The sequence below is a fragment of the Neocloeon triangulifer genome, unplaced genomic scaffold (genome assembly GCF_031216515.1).
Source record: "Neocloeon triangulifer isolate White Clay Creek 2 clone unplaced genomic scaffold, ASM3121651v1 ptg000011l, whole genome shotgun sequence".
Taxonomy (NCBI): Eukaryota; Metazoa; Arthropoda; class Insecta; order Ephemeroptera; family Baetidae; genus Neocloeon; species Neocloeon triangulifer.
The window spans coordinates 2,912,121-2,931,909 of NW_026775553.1; the positions used below are offsets into that span (position 1 = coordinate 2,912,121).

Below are 19,789 nucleotides of genomic sequence, written 5' to 3' on the forward strand. Positions count from 1 at the left end.
GTAATGCTATGTCATTTGCCTTGTTTCGATTAATAGAATTTAGCAGACTGATTTTATGATAGTGCTTAAATAAGTTTTAAAATTCAGATAAATAAATTTGTCTTTTTATATCAGATTTTTTATTATTAAAAGTATTTATAATTTTAACTTTAAATCACGCATTTTTGTGTTTTTTTCTATTTAATGAACTCTTTTTATAGAAATGCTGTAATAGTCGAATAAATTTTATTACAGTTACCAAATTTAAATCAACTTACATCTTTAGCAATGTAATTCAAGCATTCAAACTAAATATATAATTATCCAACCAGAATCAATCATTTAACCTATGAATTAAGATTCTCTGGGTTCTCATGAACTGGGATCTCTTGAGTTGTTTTCTGAATCGTGCTTATTGAATTTGTGATTAAGAAAATAATATCTATGAATAAAAAGAAATTTAATGTTAATTTGATAAACTTTTCGCTGCAAAGAAGCGTCTCTCTGTAAATTGATAATCGAAAGGTGAAATTGCAAGTTTTCAATCCACTCATTTATTTTATCTTCAACAGTTCAGACACGCAACAGATTTATTTTTGCGCGTAAAAAGGTCAGCCATTAGTGGCGGCGAGGCAAACTTTGCAAACTTCGGCAAAAATTCCGCGTGAAAGATTTGATAATAAAGTCCTTTTGGTCTGTCGAAACGGAAAACTTTGTGCGCACGCCGGCTGAACAAAAAGTGGCAAGTCGTCTCTTTGCAGTCGGGCGCAATTTGCATAATTTGACAAACCAACCAACAAATAATAAAAAAGACCTTCTCTGGAAAGGCTTTTGCGCAAAAAGTGAGTCTAGCACGCGCGTGTGGATTTAAATTGGGCAAGTTTTGCAGGCCGGCCTTTGTTCGGGCGCGCCCACACGCGGCGGGCCAAGAAGTTTGCGAAAGGTGCCAAAAGCTGTAGGCACACTTTGTCACTTTGAATTAGCATCGCCTGCTGCATAATGAGACGCTATTATGACTGCAGAGGCGCCGCCAAAACTCTTGCTCCTTGTTTGTCTCTACGTGACCTCCGAAAGCAGGAAGCCGATCTGTATGCGCGACGGACGCCTCGAATATTTCGCCACCCGGCAAAAAAACCCTTATTTCGTCGCAACGCAAACACCCGACACCTAATGCCAGATTAAATTCTTATTTGCTCTTTCCCGACTCTTTTTCTCGCGCCGTTCGCTTGAGCTTTGCTCGTCGCACTGCAATTAAAGAGAGCAGAGTTGTTTGTTGGACAGGGAAAAATTCACCATTTGTATTTTACTGAGCGGTGTTTTTCATCGCATAACAGAATTTAAATTTTATTTATATATAAATAAAAATAATAAGTTCAATTTGAGTGATTAATTTTTCATGAAATTTGTAATTTCAGTAGAAAGCAGAATCTAATTAAATGAATTTCATTGCATTTTTTTTTAGCAAATAAGACTCGTGTATTTCCCATCCTTGTGCATTTCTACCATAAAACCGATTATTCATTTTTACTTTCATTTGGTTCCCTATTTCATTCTTTTCCTGCACGAAGCCCTAATTCCAAGCATATAATTAAATTTACTTCCCAGACTTGACAAACAAGACAGAGGAAAATTTATAGTTCTGGTTTGTTTGTTTCTGCGTTTGAGATCGAACAAGCATCTTCTCTCATCTGTATAGGGCGTGCATGCATTTCCATGTTGTCGCGGCCAGGCGCACTACTAAATTCATCAGCCGAGACTAATTCAAGACGATGTGCAAGAAATGACGTGCGTCGAGTGGAGCTGACGTTTTAACTTTGCGTCGGGAGAGCGCAAAGTAGTCGGAGCGAGAATTAAATTACACACATGCCTTCCTTCGTTCCTTGCTACGAGGGGCCTAGCTCGAAATCAAAAGCGCGAGAAACCGCGGGGCGCCCCTTTGCATCGATTCACCTGCTCCAGGCAACGTGCAGCACATAGAAGAAGCGCAGGTTGCAGAACTTTTGAAGCTGCAGAAAACGTCTAGAGATTTTTACAGGAAAATGTACATTTGAAAAAATAAAAATTAATTTCAAATTTAAATTGGTTTGAAATATTTTATATAAACAGTTTAATAATAAAAAAATTCCAAAGTGTAAAGAAAAAAATATCCAAAATTTTTCAAACAAAATTAAAAAAATTATAAAATACAATGGATATAAAATTTGATCTAACTTTTCTAATTAAAACGTTGAATTTTAAATTTCCTGCCATTTGATGTGAGGAAAAGTGGTAAGATTATTGTTGTAACCTGGTCCATTTGCGCGTCGCATCCACTCCAATCAAACGACGATGGATCAGACGGGCGCAAACCGACTTTTGCACTTAACCTTCACGCATATAAAATGGATGGCAGGGGCGTCGAATTAATTTACGACCGCTAACTCTGCCTGGCTAAAAAGGCAGATTTATTTTGATGGAATTTTAAATCTTGGAAGGCCTTTGTGGAAAGTGGAATGAAGGGGTTGCGAAAGGTGAACGAGTTTCGCTTTACGGCCTGCGAGGAAAAAAAAGAAGTAGAAAAAAAGAAGAGATATCTGCAGGGGCGCCATAAAAGGGCTGCACTACTTTGGTATCATTTCCCGAGTGTGTCTTAGTTAGTAATTAAGTGAACTCGGAAGTTTTCTATCTTTTGTGTTGTTTGTTGCTCACATGATGCACCTTAGCCGGTGCTTTACGACGGTGGCGGCTTTTTTCCAACCCGCCGAACAACTTGCTTCTCTGCTCCAACAATACTTCTTATGAGCACTAAGCTGGCGAAATACTTCTTTTTTATTTCCACTCCCGCTGTCCACATATTAAATTAACAGGATAACAAGCTAGAGCTTTTTTTATAGTGCAAAATACTAATTAGAAATTCTTTTGACATTTTGGATACAATTTTAAGTGGGTTGAGTGGAAAAACTAAATATTTTGAAGAGGCTTGTTAAAAAATAAAAATATTTCAACTTATAATTCATTCAATTTGACACCGGTAGGAATCATAAATTCAGCTCGATAATTATATTTATTTATAATTTTAGATTTAAAAAAAAAAACTATAAAACAAATTATTATCAATTTAACATGCCTATTATAATAAAATAAACAAATGTTTAATTCTCATTTTTATAGCAAGGTTAAATAAATTATTTTCTCGAGCGTTTTGACCAAGTGCATTTGGTTACAAAAGAAGCCCCTAGTTCCGCTCCATTCTTGCGTGGGCGAAGGAAAGGAAAGTCGAGAGAGCCTGCATGCTGATTCCGGCCGCGCGCGAAAGAAGAGACTTTTGCAACAGCCACAGGAAATTTGGCGCTTCCTGCCGCAGCCTCAGCCAAAAGAGCAGTGAAAAGGCGCGTGCCAGAGGTACAAATAAATTCAGTTTGCCGCTGACACGGAGGAGGCACGTTTTATGCTAAATAATTTTGAGTCATCACGTCATATTTATGCTCTTACAATTTCTCAAGCACCGAGAATTAGTCAGAAATTCGGAAATTCCTAATAAAATTAGATTACATTTCACTTCTAACATTTTTAATTATCATGAATATATTATCCATTATCAAATTAGCCTGGAATTAATTACGTATTTTAGAATTAACTTCATTGAAAAATTAAGACAGTCAAAATTGATCTCTGCTCTCCGCGCGAAAGGGAATAAAGGTAACCTAATCATTGTTATTCACAAATAGCAGTAAACAAGCATATTATATTAAGCATTTCACAAATAAAAAAATTTAAAAAACAAAGAAATAAAAGATATTATGATAACGCTAAGAAATAAAAATATTCAATATATTCATTCATGTATCTGAATGGAGAATAAATAAATAAATAAATAATTAAAATAAATAAATAAATAAATAAAAATATGCATTAAGAGTTAAATAATTACATTAAATAAATTCACTTACAGTTTAATAATAAATAGTTAATTTTAAACCTTTGCTAAAGTGATTTGAACAGTATAATTATAGTATTTTAAACCACCCTGTAAAATTCATTGGCATTGATTTCATGGTTAGAAAGTTTTAGTCAGAAATTTAAATTGTATATTAATTTTAAAACTCTCCTACACTCTTAAATTTTCTTCTGACATTTTTTTTATCATTTTATCTCATATTTTAGTATGCACACAGGCAAGATTCCCTTGAGCAAACTTCAAATCATTGTAATTACGGTGATTGCAGGAGAAATTTACAACGGAATTCCGTGACCGAGCGGCGGCAGGGTTTGGTTAGTGGAGCAGAGTAGGTCGATACGAGCTCGGCCGGCGCATGAAAAATGACTTTGCGGCAAGAAGCGATCGGCCGCGGGCTGTAGAACACGTTTTTTGCATCGGACCCCGGCGAATTTATTACAATGCACAAAGGCGCGCGCGTTTTGAATTTCATCGCATAATAATGGCTCGGCGGCCGGACCGGCAGGGTGTTTTGTGTTATCTGGTGGCGAGCAGAGAGAAAGAGTTTTGGACGGACCGTCCGTCAAGAAACGCGCCACGGTAATTCATCTTCCTCGCCGTCTTTTTTCCGCCAGATGCGCGCGTTTGACGGAAAAGCCGAGCGGCTTGCTTTGCCAGCAAGAAGTATTGCCAGACACGTCGCATCCGATTCTTTGAATTACCTCCTGGATGAATTGTTGCTCTTGTGATTTGATAATAAACACGTCGGCAAGTCCCCAGCATAAATCATCACCTCACTCTCCACCTACTGCGATCATTTGATCATAGACAATTTTTTTGTTAAATATGTACCTTCCAAAGTATTTCATTAACATATTCAAATGTAAAAGAAGAATACAAAAAATTGTATGCCCTTTCATTTCTGAAAATTATTTCCATTATAATTTCTAATAAATATTTATCAAATAATTGAAACCCATAATTTTGGGGGAAAAAATTTGTAAAAATTAATGGAGATTTAAAATTAAAGATTTCAAACTTTTTCAAAATGTTAATTAATTTTCATCAAGTATAAGTCGCAGCCTAAGAAAAACTTGACATTGTTTGTCTAATTTATGCTAGAAGGCTTTTATAATACATTAAAAAGTGTTAACGAAACACAATTTATTAACATTTGAACTTTGGAATATAAATAATTTAATATAATAAAAATAAATTATGGAAACAACAAATTTCTTTGTCTGACATTTTGTTCAGTTAAGAGTTATTAATTTGTATCAACTTGATTTTATTATTTCTATTTAACAATGAAAATCTCATCATTTAAATTTAAATTCTCAATTGTCAATACAAAAAATAAAAAACAATTTCAGCCAGATTTGAATCTTCTTATCCCCTACCTTGTGGAGTATTTGCACTATCATGGTGCACTTTTGTGTAAGAAGAATGCAACCCTATGCAAACAACCCATCGACTTTCCAAACTTCTTTGTATTTTTATTTTGAGTCACCCTGAGGAAATTTTCGGCACGCACTTGTACTCGCCGGGGGCGCGAAAAGAGAGAAAGGGCGTTTTCTTCTTTTGCTTTTGTGTTCGTCTGGAGAAATGGAGAGGTAGATCAGACTCGCATCTCACACAGGACGCCGTCGACCGGGCGAAGGAAAAAAAGAATTGGCGCGCAGCTTCTTTTCGCACACAATGGAAGAAATGAGAAAAGAAATCCGCGAAAGAAAAACCAAGCTTGTGCACGACGGGCGCGAGTGGATGATGCAATGAGTCAAGTCCAATTCAGTTATTCCAGCAAATGGAGTGGCTGCCATTGTTGCGCGCCGACCCTATTCCAACGTCTGACTTACGATATGACCGCCTCTGTATGTAAGAACGAGCGCTTGCAATCAGTTCCTTTATTGTTTCGCAATATTTATCCACCAAAGAGCACTGGGGGGTTCTATTCAAGCTTAAACTGGTCACTACATAAATGTACATAGAGCCGTATTGCGACAACGATGCAGATAATAGTCTATTTATAAAAATGAAAATCTGTTCCACGAGAATGCCAATTTCTTTGATTTCAAAAGGCTGTAGCAAGGAAAAAATTGATTTATACTGAAGGAATTCTTTAATTTATTATTTTCTGAAATATAATTATCAGATTCCTGAGGTCACCTTTGGAATGTGAATTAGGAAGGGGGAAAGTGAGGAATGTCCTTTTTACTGCATAAAAATGCTGCATGTCAAATAAAAATTAATATAATCATCACTTGATAAAATTAATTTCGCGAATTTAAACAACAGTTTCCTGATTTTCATCTTCGTGTGACATTTTTACCTTTTTTTATACAATCAACCTGTTTTCACCTTCAATGTCCATTGTTTTTTCTAAAAATGGTCAAATTTTAATTTAAATAGCATCATTTAAAAATATTTTGCTTAATAGTATAAGTAATTCTGGTTTCAAAAAGTTTTACAGGCTCTTTAATATTAACATTATTATCAGTTAATAATAAACTTTGCTAAGTCACATAATTATAGTTTTAATCTATTTTGATTTTAATTTTGAATTTTCATAAAACAATGCAATATTGCATGGAATCACTTTAATGATAACAAAATAATTTTATCGCAATTCGTGAACATCAACACGTTTCACAGAGTAAGGAGGAATGGCAAAATTAATAATTTACAGTTCCGCGATGAATGCGAATTCCGCACGCTCTCGCCGTTGCCATTAATTAAAAATAAGCGGCCTTTTGTGCCAGATGTTGCGGGGAGACGAAACGTACGTGGCGCGAGCAAAAAATGAATATTTACCGCAGGCTGTTTAGCGCACGTTCGTCCTCAACAAACGAGAGTGGGTCGTCTAAAGTCTAAAGCGTGTGAGTTGCATGCAGAAAATTGGCAACAAAAGGCGATCGGCGGGAAGAGCAAAAGTAGAGCAAAAGCAGCCCGGCGGATTAAAAGAGTTGAAAATAAAAGCATCCATCATTGAGAGTTCCCGAGAGAAAGGCCGATGCGAATTCCCGGTGGACTGAGAATGATAAAAATACGCCGCTAATTGAAAAGTGAACTGAGTGCACCGAGACAGGGAGAGAATGCAGCGGAATTTTAAGAGTGCATTTATTTTATGCGTCCCAGGGCGCCTGACGAGAGCAGAGTGCGCCGAGAATAATGTGCATGTGGGTCGACGTTAATTATGCAGCAGCCCCGTCTCGGCGTGTTTGCTTTCGGCCCCGTTTTGAGTTCATTTCGCCATAGCAGCGCCGACGCAGGGGTAAATATTTCGCTGTTTAAGAACCGCTAAAAAAGAGGGGGCCCGAAAAGAGGTGTCAACTTCAACAATGCGTGCTAATTTCATGCAGATTGTCAGATCTGGTTTGAAAACCTAATACTTCAAACTCTTCAAAGGAAGAAAGTTTTCATAATGCTGGCAAAAGTGTCAAACTCTCTAATCGGGCAATTAATATTTTATGTGGAAGTTAGTCCATCTATTTTGTTAGAGGCCATTTTTATTAAAAGAAAATGTTTCTTGAAAAAAAGGCGTAATTAATTTTTATAAAATTTTCCAAAATTTGAGATATAAATCAATTGAAAATCTAAAAATAGGTTACTTTAGGTGAAAATAGTTTAAAATTTACTCAAAAATGTAATAATAAATTAGTCCTTAATTTCAATTTATTAAATTATTTTGGCGTTATATGAAAGTTATAATTCATTTTAATAAATTTCCCATCCCACATTTTGATGTTTATAGTTTGCCAGAATCTTGATTCGTGAAGTTGGCTCTTCGATTTGCGTTGAAAAAACGTGCTGGAGTGGTGACAGCGGCGTGGTGCTCGAGAAAAGTCCATTGTTCCCTGCACAAGAGCATTTCAAACTGGGTGACAGGCTCGTGAAAAGGCGCGGATGCAAATATTTTGCATTCTTAATTGCAAAAGTGCCAGCAGACTTTTAAGTGTGCTTTGCTGCACTGCGACATTTTGCTGCACTCGCAGGCCCAAGAGTTAATTAATTTCACCGCTCTCACGCGCGAAAACCCTCCTCGTCAGAGATGAATTCTGCGACGAAAAAAAAAATAACAAACGATTTCAGCTCGGCGGGTCTTTTGTTTGCCGGCGAGATTTCCCTGCAGAATTCAATCGGCTCCTTGCCGTGTTTGCTCGCCGGAATTCCCCCGAACAAACAGAGCAGCCTAATTAATCTGATTTGGCGTGATCAAGTGGCGACCGGAGCGAGGCGAGCACTGCAATTAACCAACCTGCTTTGTTTGCACATAAACTAACTAAAGCGTTGATTAACCCCTGCAATAATTGTCACTGGCCATTTTTTGTTCGCCCGCCCTTTGTCTCTGTCCGTTCTCTCTGCTTTTTGTGTATTATTTTCCTCGCCGGTGCTCTGGGATTTACTTTGATTAAAAATCAACACAGTCAATTTCGCTCAAAGGCGGCACCGGCAACGTAAAAAAGCTGCCGAGCACCGGGCATTCCACTTTGAAATTCATTCTAATCGATAAAAACTAGGAGTAAAAATGTTTGCAGCTAAAAGCATTTTATTTAACCCGAACGCGGAAATGTCAATTTCTCAATAAAATATTCACTTAATTATTAACACAGGGCGAGCGTATTTTCCATCTATATAATAATATCAAACATTTATGAATAGTTTCTCTGATAAAATAAATAAATAAATTTCCTACTATTGAACTTTTCTCTGATTCATAATAGTTTTTAATATTTAGTTTCAAAAAAAATTCCAATTTGAAAAGAATATTATTAGACAATTGTAACCAAACAGAAATCAGTCTTATTGCCAAAATATGTTAATAAAAATTTGAATTTAACTAAATATTGAAATATTTTTACAAAAAATGTCTATGCTCCTTTTATCTTTATTTGTTCCCATGTTTGCAACCCTGTATCGTTTTTTATAACAAACTGATTGACCTGTTTTTAGAACTGCAACAATTGCTGACGGAAATGTCTTAGTCAGCTGCCGATGAAATGAAGCCGAATTTAATTTTGGGGTCGCGCCCGCCGCATTTCGAATTTATGTGATTGCGTCTGCTTGAGAAGTGTTTATTGACTGGGGCGAAGGAACTGTTGCCTAATGCATGAGCGTTAATCGGCGGCGGTCGTTCCGAAGAATTGCCGCTGCTGAGAGTGCACTTTTTCAACATCTCCTGGCTGCTTTTGGATTATGCATGAGATGTGATCCGGCCTGGCTGCTCACTCACTTGCGTGCACCGCTTTATTACGTTCGAACCCGTCGAGTGCACCGACCAAAGAGTGGAGTGGACACCGTGCAATAAATTCCGCTCTCCATCGACCGACCTTTATAGTCTTTGATGCATCGTCTCTCCGTTTATGCAGATTTACGACCAGGAAAATGCAGCTGCTGAGAGTGAAACGCACCGGAAAATCGAATTAATGCAACTAAACCGCAAACTCACCTTGACAAATTCACTGCCGATGAAAATTTAATATTTATGAGGCGATGCTCTTTAATGAAAAATTACTTATTTTCCAATAGCTTTTGGAGCAAATAATATGGAGTCTAACTTTTAAATTATTAAATTGAAATTATAAAACTGAAAGGAAAAATAATTTAAAATTCTTTATTCAAAATTATGATTTCTAAGTTTATCATTTCAATATAACCGTTTTTTTAACAATTTATTATATTATTTAATGTTGTATAGTTATTTAACATAATATTCAATAAAATTAATATAATAGATATATTTTTAAATAATAATATTTAATAATGATATTTTATTGTATGAACATCATTATAAGAACATCAAAAAATTACAAAATTACTCTGAATTTCCTTTTGTATGCTGAAGAGTTTGATGGCGAATAACATTATTGTCAGTGTGATATATAAAATTTGAAGTGCTAAACTGTTTTAATTGATGATTTGTAATAATTATTCCACTTGATACAAAACTTCACCCATCAAACGCCTTCAAATAATTTCCTGCTCGTTATATAATTGCCCTTCCGAAGTGCGTTCTGGGCGGAAAATCAAGACGACGAATGGCGGAAAACGGCGAAAATGTGGCGGATCGTCCGCCAATTGCACTCGTTTAATGGGTCTCGTCATTAAGGCGTCAGAAGAAATGGCGCGCACAATTGGCTCGTTAGCCGCTGCTGCCGCTTTGCAACAACAATGGAAAGAAAATCCGCGTCAGCACACGATACGATGACAATTGTTGCAATTACGAGCCGGGCGAAAATATTAATAACGAGCGAGAACACAATAAGGAGGCTTTGCCGGGGATTTGGTCCTTCGGGAACTATTACGAGCGGAATTAATTATTTACAAGCCGGTCGTGTAAGTAGGTGAGAGCGCAGCATAATTAAAACCGGGTGGCGACTTGGGACCGAAGAAGATGATGAGAAAAAGTTGCACGTACGGGAAAGCAAAGGAAAAGAAACTTCGACTCCGAGAGGAGCAAAGAAAGAGACAAGAATTCTGAAGCCAAAAGGCTACTCCTGGGCGTGGGAAGTTGGAAACTTTTACGGGAAAGAATGCGAGGCGCAAACAAAAAGAAATATTTTCTCGGCACACCACGTTAATTAGAAAAAGTGTTTACTTTTCTTCCCAAGTAAATATAAAATTTATCAAAACAGAATTGAACGATTTTTTTTCTTTTTAAATAATAGACATGAAACACGGATGGATTGTGATTTAATTTCATCGTTCAAAACTATTACAGGACAGTGTCAAAATTGGCCTAGAACTTTTCTCCGGTCTGCTGGGGCCGCTTTATTGCCTTCTTTAAAAGATTCTGTGAAATTATCCTTCATGGAAAACGGTGAAATCAATGCAGTCCTTTTCCACAAAATTTTTTTAGCCTGCGAAGTATTTAACATGATTTATTAGTTATTATATTATTTGTATTTGCTCAGAAACAGAAGTTTTCATTTTTTTCAAGACACTTTCACCTCCGTTGCTCAGTGTCATTTTTCAAGAACAAGGAGTGCGATTCAATTACGAGATGGAATTTTTCCTCCATTTATTATTTTGCAAAAGAGACGTCAAGCGAATATCTGTATCTCTCTGCGTCGAGTGACACTTCAATTTCAAATTCGGAAAATGCCTCTTGCCGAATGATAATAGTAATAGAGGAGGCGGGTGTGGCACGTGTGTCGGCAGAGAGAAGTACGAGACGAGTAAATAACGCAGTGTTTGAATAGCAACGACGACGCAATCGGAGAACAAGTGATGGGCGAATTTCGGCGAGCCATCTGTTACCAGGCGAGGCGCCCACTTTTATTTTCATCTGTGCGTGCCGAGCGGGATTGCGGTTGCCTGCTCTGCTTATTTCTGTTTCGGAAGCCATCGGATTTCGCTTTGGGGCCCCGTCGCAAAGTTGAAAGGGGCAAAACTTGCAGCAATGCAGAATGGGTTTATGCTGGCTGATGCGGAACACAACAACTGAATAGACTCACTTTGGTGCAGCAAATCAAGTCTTGCGTTTGCGCCCAAACCTTTTGTGTGTCGCATAAACAACATCAAATCTCGTATTGATCTCTGAATATATGTCTAAAAAATTCTCTTCACTTGAATTTTGCCATTCTACTTACGAGCAAGCAGGAAAATCACATTCAAGGAAAACATGATGTGAAGATCGAGTTACCTGAAACATAATAGGAGAAATTTGTAAATATTTCTTAAAAACAAAATATATTTGATGGATAAGATTGCAATAAAAATAAAACCTGAAATGTTTTAAATTAATAAAAAAATCTGCTATACACACTTGGAAAAAAGATCTTCATATTTTATCTCCTAAAAGAAGAGTTTGAATAAAAATTTGTCATTGTTGAGCAGCATTATTAAATTTAATTTATATTAATAAATTAATTTCCATCACACAATGCGATAAATTTATAAATATATAAGAGATGAAATCACAAAAAATAAAAATAGATATAAAAAAATTAAGAGCTCCAAAACTACGACAAAAATTAATTTTAAAACACTGAAAGAGAAAACACGAAGTAGTGTGAATGTAAATTTTTTGGTAATTAATAGGTAATTCCAGATTATGTAATAAAATATTGTATACGTATACATGAGCATTATACCAGTAAAAATGTATGTCCAATGAAGAACTGCCGATGAGGCAAAAATAAGAAACATTTCATGTGAAGCAGCTTTCAACTCTGTAAAAATTTATCAAATGAGTAATGAAAATATCCATGAAAGTTTTTCTCTTAAGAAGAAATGCAAAAAATATCTTGCTTAAAATATAACTTAATAGAAAAAAAATAAAGAAATAATAATAACATAAAATATCATCAATAAAAATAATATGTTTTTAGTTATTATTATATTTAAAATAAAATATAATTTTTATATTAATAAATTTTTCAAACTGAAAATCATGTATTGACCGGACTTGCAATAAAAATGAAAACTTTTAGTTAAACTTGCAATAAATAATCATCAAATTAGGTAATTAAATATTCTTTGCACAACTGCTGAGTGTAAATAATTGCTTTTGAATTGCAAACAAACAGATATATAAGAATTTCTTGAAAATAAAACATTAAATTAAATTTAATTCTTTCAATTCACCATGATGATCTTGATTGATGAGTTAATATATAGTTCTTCTCTTAATTTTATTAGTTTTGATTTTGAAAAAGAAAGTTGAAAGGATCCAGTGAATCCTTTCTTGTATTAATACAAAAATCACAACGTCAGAAATCAGCTAAAGTGGTGTTCAAAGCCCTTTGCTGCACGTCTTGCAGAAAGACACTTTGATTTTCGTCTGTGCTCTAGAAATTGGCAATTAGCCCAACGCACGAGGGTGCAAAGAGGGCTTTCACCCTTGGCTGGTCCGGTTGCGGCAATCAATTCGCAAACACGGCCAATTCGCGCGCCGCCGAGAACACACACAGCCCAGAAAGGTTACTTCCGTTCCGCCAGGCAAAGAAAACCACAGAGAGCAGGAAAGTAAAAACGGCTCATTCGCAAAACGCTGCTTTTAATAATTGGCAAAGCAAAGCAGGTGAATGAATGGCTTCTGCGGTACTGACTTTTCAAACTAATTTCGCCCAAAACAAACACACGCGCCTCGTTTTGTGATAAAAATTTAATGCGGCGTCGGAAAGGCATCTTTCATTGAAATTAATTTTCCCGGAATTTTCCGCCAGACCAAAGGCAGAATTTTGAAGATTTTGCTTAATAAATTTAACTGGCAGGGACGGCGGAGCATATAAAAAATTTAACTAGGTTGAAGTTGGCCCGCAGCTGCAGACAAAGGACTAGAATAAAAGTAATTGGAGCGAATCCCGTGTGTAAGACGAGGAGCATTGTTGCGGTTGGAGGGTCTGGCCGTGCGCACATGCACACATCGGACCGTTTGAAATCTCATTTGCCGCCGCCGCCGTGCAAACAAAGGCGGCCAACAATGCTGCTTTTCTCCCAGGCTTTACATTTCTCTCAAGATTTTCCACCGAGCTCTTTGTGTCGCGCAAATTTTATTAAAACAAAGGCAATAATAAAACAACGAGACGAGAGGCAGGAAATTTAATTTTTCGCGAGACATATATTTGTTTCAATCATTTTCAATTTGCCGCTGCGAAAGGGTAAAAGGGCAATAAAAATGTTAAGTGCGCAGCGGGTCGCCGTAAATAAATCTAATGCTTCAGACAGACGGGCCAAAAACGCACCCAAAGACCTTAAGAGCTCCATAGAAGAGCAAGCAAGCGGGCGACCATTGAGGTTTTTATGCTCTTTAAGACGGGCCGGGATAAGTGAAACCGATGCGTGTCGTATGAGTAGGACAAGAATGAGAAAAGGAGGACACGCTTAAATGGTCCCGATTTCAACACAATGCATCAACAGGTCAAAATTTTAAATTTTACACAATTTTTAAATTATTTCTAGCAGATATTTATACTTTAAAAGAAGAAGTAATTTCAAAATTACCAGGTCTCAGAAGTTTAAGCTGAATTCTTGCTAGTGGTGGTGCCGTTTAGTGTTTAGACCAACTTTAAAAAAAAAATCGTTTTCAACAAATGAATGTAAACAATATATTGCAAAAATGTAGACAAAAACAAAAATAACAAAGTTGGCTTTGGTTGTAAGTTTAATTGTATTTTCTATAATTTCTCAGAAATATCCCGATTGGTTTTAAATATCCAAATTAACTGTTGTTTAATCTTAATTTTCAGTGAGTAAATCTGTTTATTATTTTTATTTTTAAGGTCCTTTTCCAATATAACTTGATTTTTCAGCAAATCTGTTGTATTATTTATTTAATTAATGTTTGTTATGTTTCATTATGAGCACAGAATGCTACGAAATACGCCAGTAAGCATAATTTTGTTTTTAAAAAAATGTTTGAAAATTCAATTTGAAGACGTTAAATGGTACAATTATCTGAAGGCATGATAAAAAAAAATCAGCATCAAAGTCAAAAGGCAAAAAAGGAAATCAGCATTTTAAGCGATTCTCCATCTGACCTCTTATTTACTTGCACAGAGAAAAACCATTAAAGAGGCACAAAGCCCGACTGCTGGTGGGTTGAACTCGATCTATTTTCTACACTAGTTGATTAAAATCCTGTTACAGGCGCGCAGCTGACGCAGACACACGAGCGGAACAATTATTGGAAAGCGGTGCACGTCGTAAATAATGCGATGGAGTTGCAATTTGCTGTGTCCTGGAAAGAATAAAAACCCCAACGCTAAATATTTATACTGCAACAGCGCAAACCGCTATGAATAAATTTCACATTATACTTTGCTGCGCGCGCGGGAAAATAGTAATTAATTACATTATTTTGTTCTGCGCGAGCGTCATTAGCATTCACGATTTGTTTAGAGCCGGATTGCACGAAGAATGGCAGGGGTGTGTGAATTTGATTGCGGAATAATCGCGCACGATTAAATTACGGCTCAACGACCTAATTAGTCAACGTGGACGGATAATGGATCAAATGAAATTTATTTAATGGCTTCAATCAAGGATTAATTGTACTTTTGCTAGGAAAAATTGCGCTGTAATGGTCTCGCGTAATTGTAGTTCTGCACGCGAAACCTTTCTCGTCTCGCTTTAATTTGCAATTTCTTTTGTGCGCCGTGCAAGAGTTTATCCAACTTTTTATAGCTCTGTAATTAGAGAATTGCGTCACAAATGATTGTGAGGTATTAGCTCAGAAAAAAATGATTTAATGCTAGCTCTATGAACTTGATTAACTTATAATTTCAAATTTTTACAGTTTTGTGATTTTTAATTGATATAAAACTAAATTAAATAGCATAAAATTCTTTGTAAAGGAGGCCTTTCATTTTAAAGTGTTAAGGAAAATATGATTTTGAGTTTGATTTTGACCAAACTAATAAAATGTTGGCCTGAACTTTATATAGAAAAAGTAATTTGGTTTTATTACTTAATTAACCGTCATGCTTATTATTTGTTAATCAGTCACAGGGTCAATGTTTGAAGTTTAACATGATGATTAAATTCTGTGTATGAAATTTTTTTTGCATTATTGGAAAATTATATGAACTGAAATAAACTTGGGATTTAATATTTGGTTTATTCCGCGCAGAATGCAAGTTATCAACACATTCAGAAATATTTCTTGTTTTGCAATAAATTCAAAAAGGCGTCATAATGAAACAGTGGCTGCCGCGACCTGATTTACGAGCACGCGGCGGTGAAGCTAATAAATTTGGCAATATCGCAATTCGCCAGCCCATTGTCGATTTGCATTCCTTATCGAGAGTTGGCAACGCGTGGCGTTTTTCCTGCCTCGTCGCTTTTTGCGCGCAAACACTCTCCGCGAGAGACTTATGTGCACTCGACAACAATTTATATATTTTTTCCTCACATGCGAGTCTTGTTAGCGCGTCGAAAATCAGCAGCAAAGAGAGAGAGAGAGGAATATTTATTTACGTACGTCTGTGCTGAGTTTGCGAATCTTTGGCAAATATTTTCCGGCTGACGCGAAAACAGCCAAGCCCAAGGGAAGAAGAATATAAAAGTTGAAGAGAGAGAGAAATTTCTGCGTTTGCATGAATAATTCATATAATCACTTGATCAGGGGGCGGAAAACGCAATCAGCAGACAAGATGTTGCGGCCGCATGCAAAGCAGGATGATCCGAATTCACACGACGGAATTGCTCGGCCGATTTTCGCGTCGCCCCCGTCACGGCACGGTGATTGATTGAATTATTTAACGCCGTTTGATAATGCCGCAGCCGTGAGCTCTCAAATATAATGCAAACCGGCGAGGATTACTCTTGGCAAATCCTGAGAGCACCCGAAGCGATGCTGCTTTTAATATTAATTAATGCTACACCAACATCATGTGTGTGTGTGTGTGTGTGTGTGTGTGTGTGTGTGTGTGTGTGTGTGTGTGTGTGTGTGTGTGTGTGTGTATCGATTGCAGCTGCCGAAGTATGAAAATGAGATTCCTAAATCCTTTGTTACAGTTGACGAGTTTAATTGAAATTTCAACTTTCTTAAATTTTAATTATTCTATATTTAGAAACTTTTTTTGAAAATCTGATAAAACTATGCTAAACAATGAGTTCATGAAATATTTATTGAAATTATAATCATTATCTATCAATAATAAAATAGGTTTTAGCTAATTCCATTAATTTCCTGAATAAATTGTTTCTATCGATAGAATTAAACAAAAGTTTATTTTCCTCTTTTTTTAGGGGTCCTTTCTCATAAAAAGCTTGTATTTTATCGTCCCACACCTTCCCACTGATAAATCCACCACCACTTAAAAAGTTATTGTCTATAAAGTCCCTATTTTTATGACGAAAACATGTAGATAAAACCATTAGTAAAATGGAATCTACTAAACTTTGCAGCACAAGAAGAGTTCATAAAAAGACAATTGGGCAAATTCAATCGGCCATTCTGCCCCGGTCTCTGTAGAAAAAGTAGAAAATAAATATTCCGGTCGCAAGCAAAAAAGTTACGAGAGATGCGCCATGCCCTCCTCTTGTGCGAGTAATAAAATCGAGACCGCGTTCTATAATTTCGGTGCAAAGAAAACAAAAAGTCCTCGGGCACATAAAAAGTTGTGCAATATTCAGCATCAAACGCCATAAAATGCGGTCAAAATATTGATTCACGGGCAGCCTTACGCAAACAAGCCTGAAAGAGATAGAAAAAGGGCCGAGCTCAAGGTGTTTACCATGTCCTCCACCTATACTTTGTAAAAATATGGCTGAGGAAAAACGCAAGGCCTGTTTTGCAAGAAGAGAAAATGGAAGTAAAATGGCAGGGAAAATTGATTTTGCATCAACGAAAGGAAATTTCACTTTCAGTCATGAACCTAAAATCATTTTTTTCCTTTGCTTTTTACAATTACATGGAGTTAATTTTAGATTTAAAAAAAGCCAATCGATATTTTAATTTAATTTAATAGAAAAATGTAATATGGAATACAAAATCAATTTTTAATATTTATTGCTTACTTTTTTTCTCATCGAATTACTTCCGGATATCTGAATCGCTTTCGAAACCCCCTTCCGAGTTGTCCCCTGTTCTCGGGGATGGCTTTCTCTGCGAGGTTTTTGCTGGACGCGACGCGAATTGGACAGTGGGATGACAAAGTACGCGCACCACCATGATTTAGTGCGGTCGGCGCTGCTTTTATTATAATTCACGTCCGAGCACTACAAGCCTGGACATTTCCGATTTAACACTCGAAAAGATTTATCTCGTGAAAAATAGCCGCTTTTTTGTGATTCATTTCTGCTCTGGCCAGCGGTCCTTCCTCTGCGCTGCCACTTTTTATCATGCATTGCGCGGCACGCTCGGAACAAATCCTTTTGCAAGTAGACGCACGGGACGTGCATACAAGTGGCCCCGACCGCAATTATTGCTCTCCACTCAACAGCCCATTCAACGTTAAAAGAAATTCTTTCCCAAATTTCGTGACTTGGAGTTAAATATTCAGTTTTTATAAATAAATTTTTGTTGCAATATTTGATAGCAAAATTATTTTAATTTTTATAATTTAATCGCAAAAATAATTAAAAATAATAAGGCTTACAATAAATGGCAATCAACTCACATTTGAATCGTCTAGTCAATTTTATTAATTCATGATTTTCATCAAAAAGACTCAGACGAGTTAATAAAAGAATTAGTTCAATTGTGATTCTTGTAATTGGCTCTTGCTGTTTTCTCATTGCATTTTTCCCCTTTTCATAAGCCGAGATCGTCAGCCCACGTGCAATTAGTTGCCGGCTGGAAAAATCCAGGCCATAAATTGCGCGCAATATGCTCGTCAAGAGCTGCTCTCTCAGCTCACCTTGGTACAAACAAACACCATGTTCTCCGACCAGCCTCCCTTCAGAAGTGGTAATTTATCTTGCGGGTGGAGGGGCGATCAGATTGTTTGATGGCCACGGCATTGCCGAGAGAGCTTTGCCTGCGCAAGTTATGGCCAGGCTGACGGAAAAGGGTTGAGAACACTTTTTCAGCCCATCAGCCCTTTTCAGCGGGATGCTCTTTTTGATGGCGTTTCCCATCGAAGACCAAATTGCTGTTTTCAATCAACTCAATTTTCTGAAAAATTCGTTTCCTTCATCACCAGCAAGATTAATTAATTTTTATTTTCAGAGAAATCTGCCAAATTTTGTATGAGATGAAAAATTATGCCAACCGTGATTTGCAATTAGTCGTAACGCAAATGGCGTCCCTGCCCGTTCAACACTAATCCCAAATAACAATAATTGCATAATTTAATTGCTGCGTCGGATGACGAGTCTATCTGCATGGCGAGCATGATTTTAATCCGCCCGCTTAGCTAATCATGCATGCACGCTGATGCTGCGGATTATTTGTTTATGCAACGTGCCCCGCGCTTTTGCCGTGCGAGTTGCATAACTAATTTTTTTCATTTCGGTTTTGGCGGTCTGTTTGTTGTTGGCAGCGATAAAAGCGCAAATAATGTCGAGGCTAAAGCGATTAAATCCGCCAAACGACCGTTCGCCTGTGCAATTTGCTCACGTGAACGAATTACATGTGTGGCCATTTTTACAATTTTTTAAACATTTGCGGCCTCCAAAAATTTTATCTGCCAGATGTTTGATGAGGCTGTAGAAAGTTTAATACATTCAGTATACGATCAGAATTGTTTTTTAAATAATTGCTGAAAATATGTAAACAGAAGAAGAAAGAATTACTTTTACTTGATTTAAAAAAGTTATTGTGGCAAACAATTAATTGGCTTCTGAGTGATTCTACTTTATTATTAAGATGTCATATCTATGAATCCTAAACAAATATATATTAAAAGTACAAAATTTGAGTTGCACTGAATAAAAGAATACCTACTAAATTGAAACAAAAATATCAGACAAAATTTTAAAATGTAATAGTATAAGTATTAAAAAAATAACTTGTTTAAATTAAAAAAAAATATTAAAATTATAATAATTTATCGTCAAACAAAATAAATTTATTGATTATAATATAAGCAAGAAATTAGATAATTTTTAATTTAAGCCTTTGGTTTATTGAATTTTTTAAGAATGAAGGGATTTTGTTAAAGTGGGTATTATTTTCTTCATTAAAATGCAGCAACCGCTATGCAAAAAAGGCCACACAAAGAGTGAAATTCCTCTTCCTCAGCCATGCAATATCCTGCCTCTCTCTCATTCCGGCCAAATCTCATTCCGATCCAGGCCAAGAGACATTCCGGCCGGGCTCTTTTTCTCCGTGAAAAATGGCATCGCTTTCCCGACGCGGACAAAAAGCCTGGCCCGTTTGCGTAGGGAGACAACTTTAGCTCATTCATATTGCACATGTTGTCGTGCCTTTGTGAATGCACAATGGCCTCCCTTTTAAGGGCATCGGCAACGGATTGCATTATTTGAGTCCCTTTCCGCCAATCC

The 19,789-nt window shown here is 36.5% G+C and overlaps 1 protein-coding gene across 5 annotated transcripts in view; it reads right to left on the reverse strand.

Moving 5' to 3' along the window:
- Positions 1-19,789, reverse strand: part of LOC132195877 (hemicentin-2-like) — a 187,126-nt gene that overhangs the window by 85,282 nt on the left and 82,055 nt on the right. For 2 of the 5 annotated variants that reach the window (XM_059618156.1, XM_059618155.1), the window contains exon 2: positions 11,485-11,537. The exons of the other annotated variants lie outside the window; for them this stretch is intronic. In XM_059618156.1, the coding sequence (XP_059474139.1) occupies positions 11,485-11,518 (34 nt within the window). In that variant the 5' untranslated portion in view covers positions 11,519-11,537. The remainder of the gene's footprint in view (positions 1-11,484; positions 11,538-19,789) is intronic. 5 annotated transcript variants of the gene reach the window in all.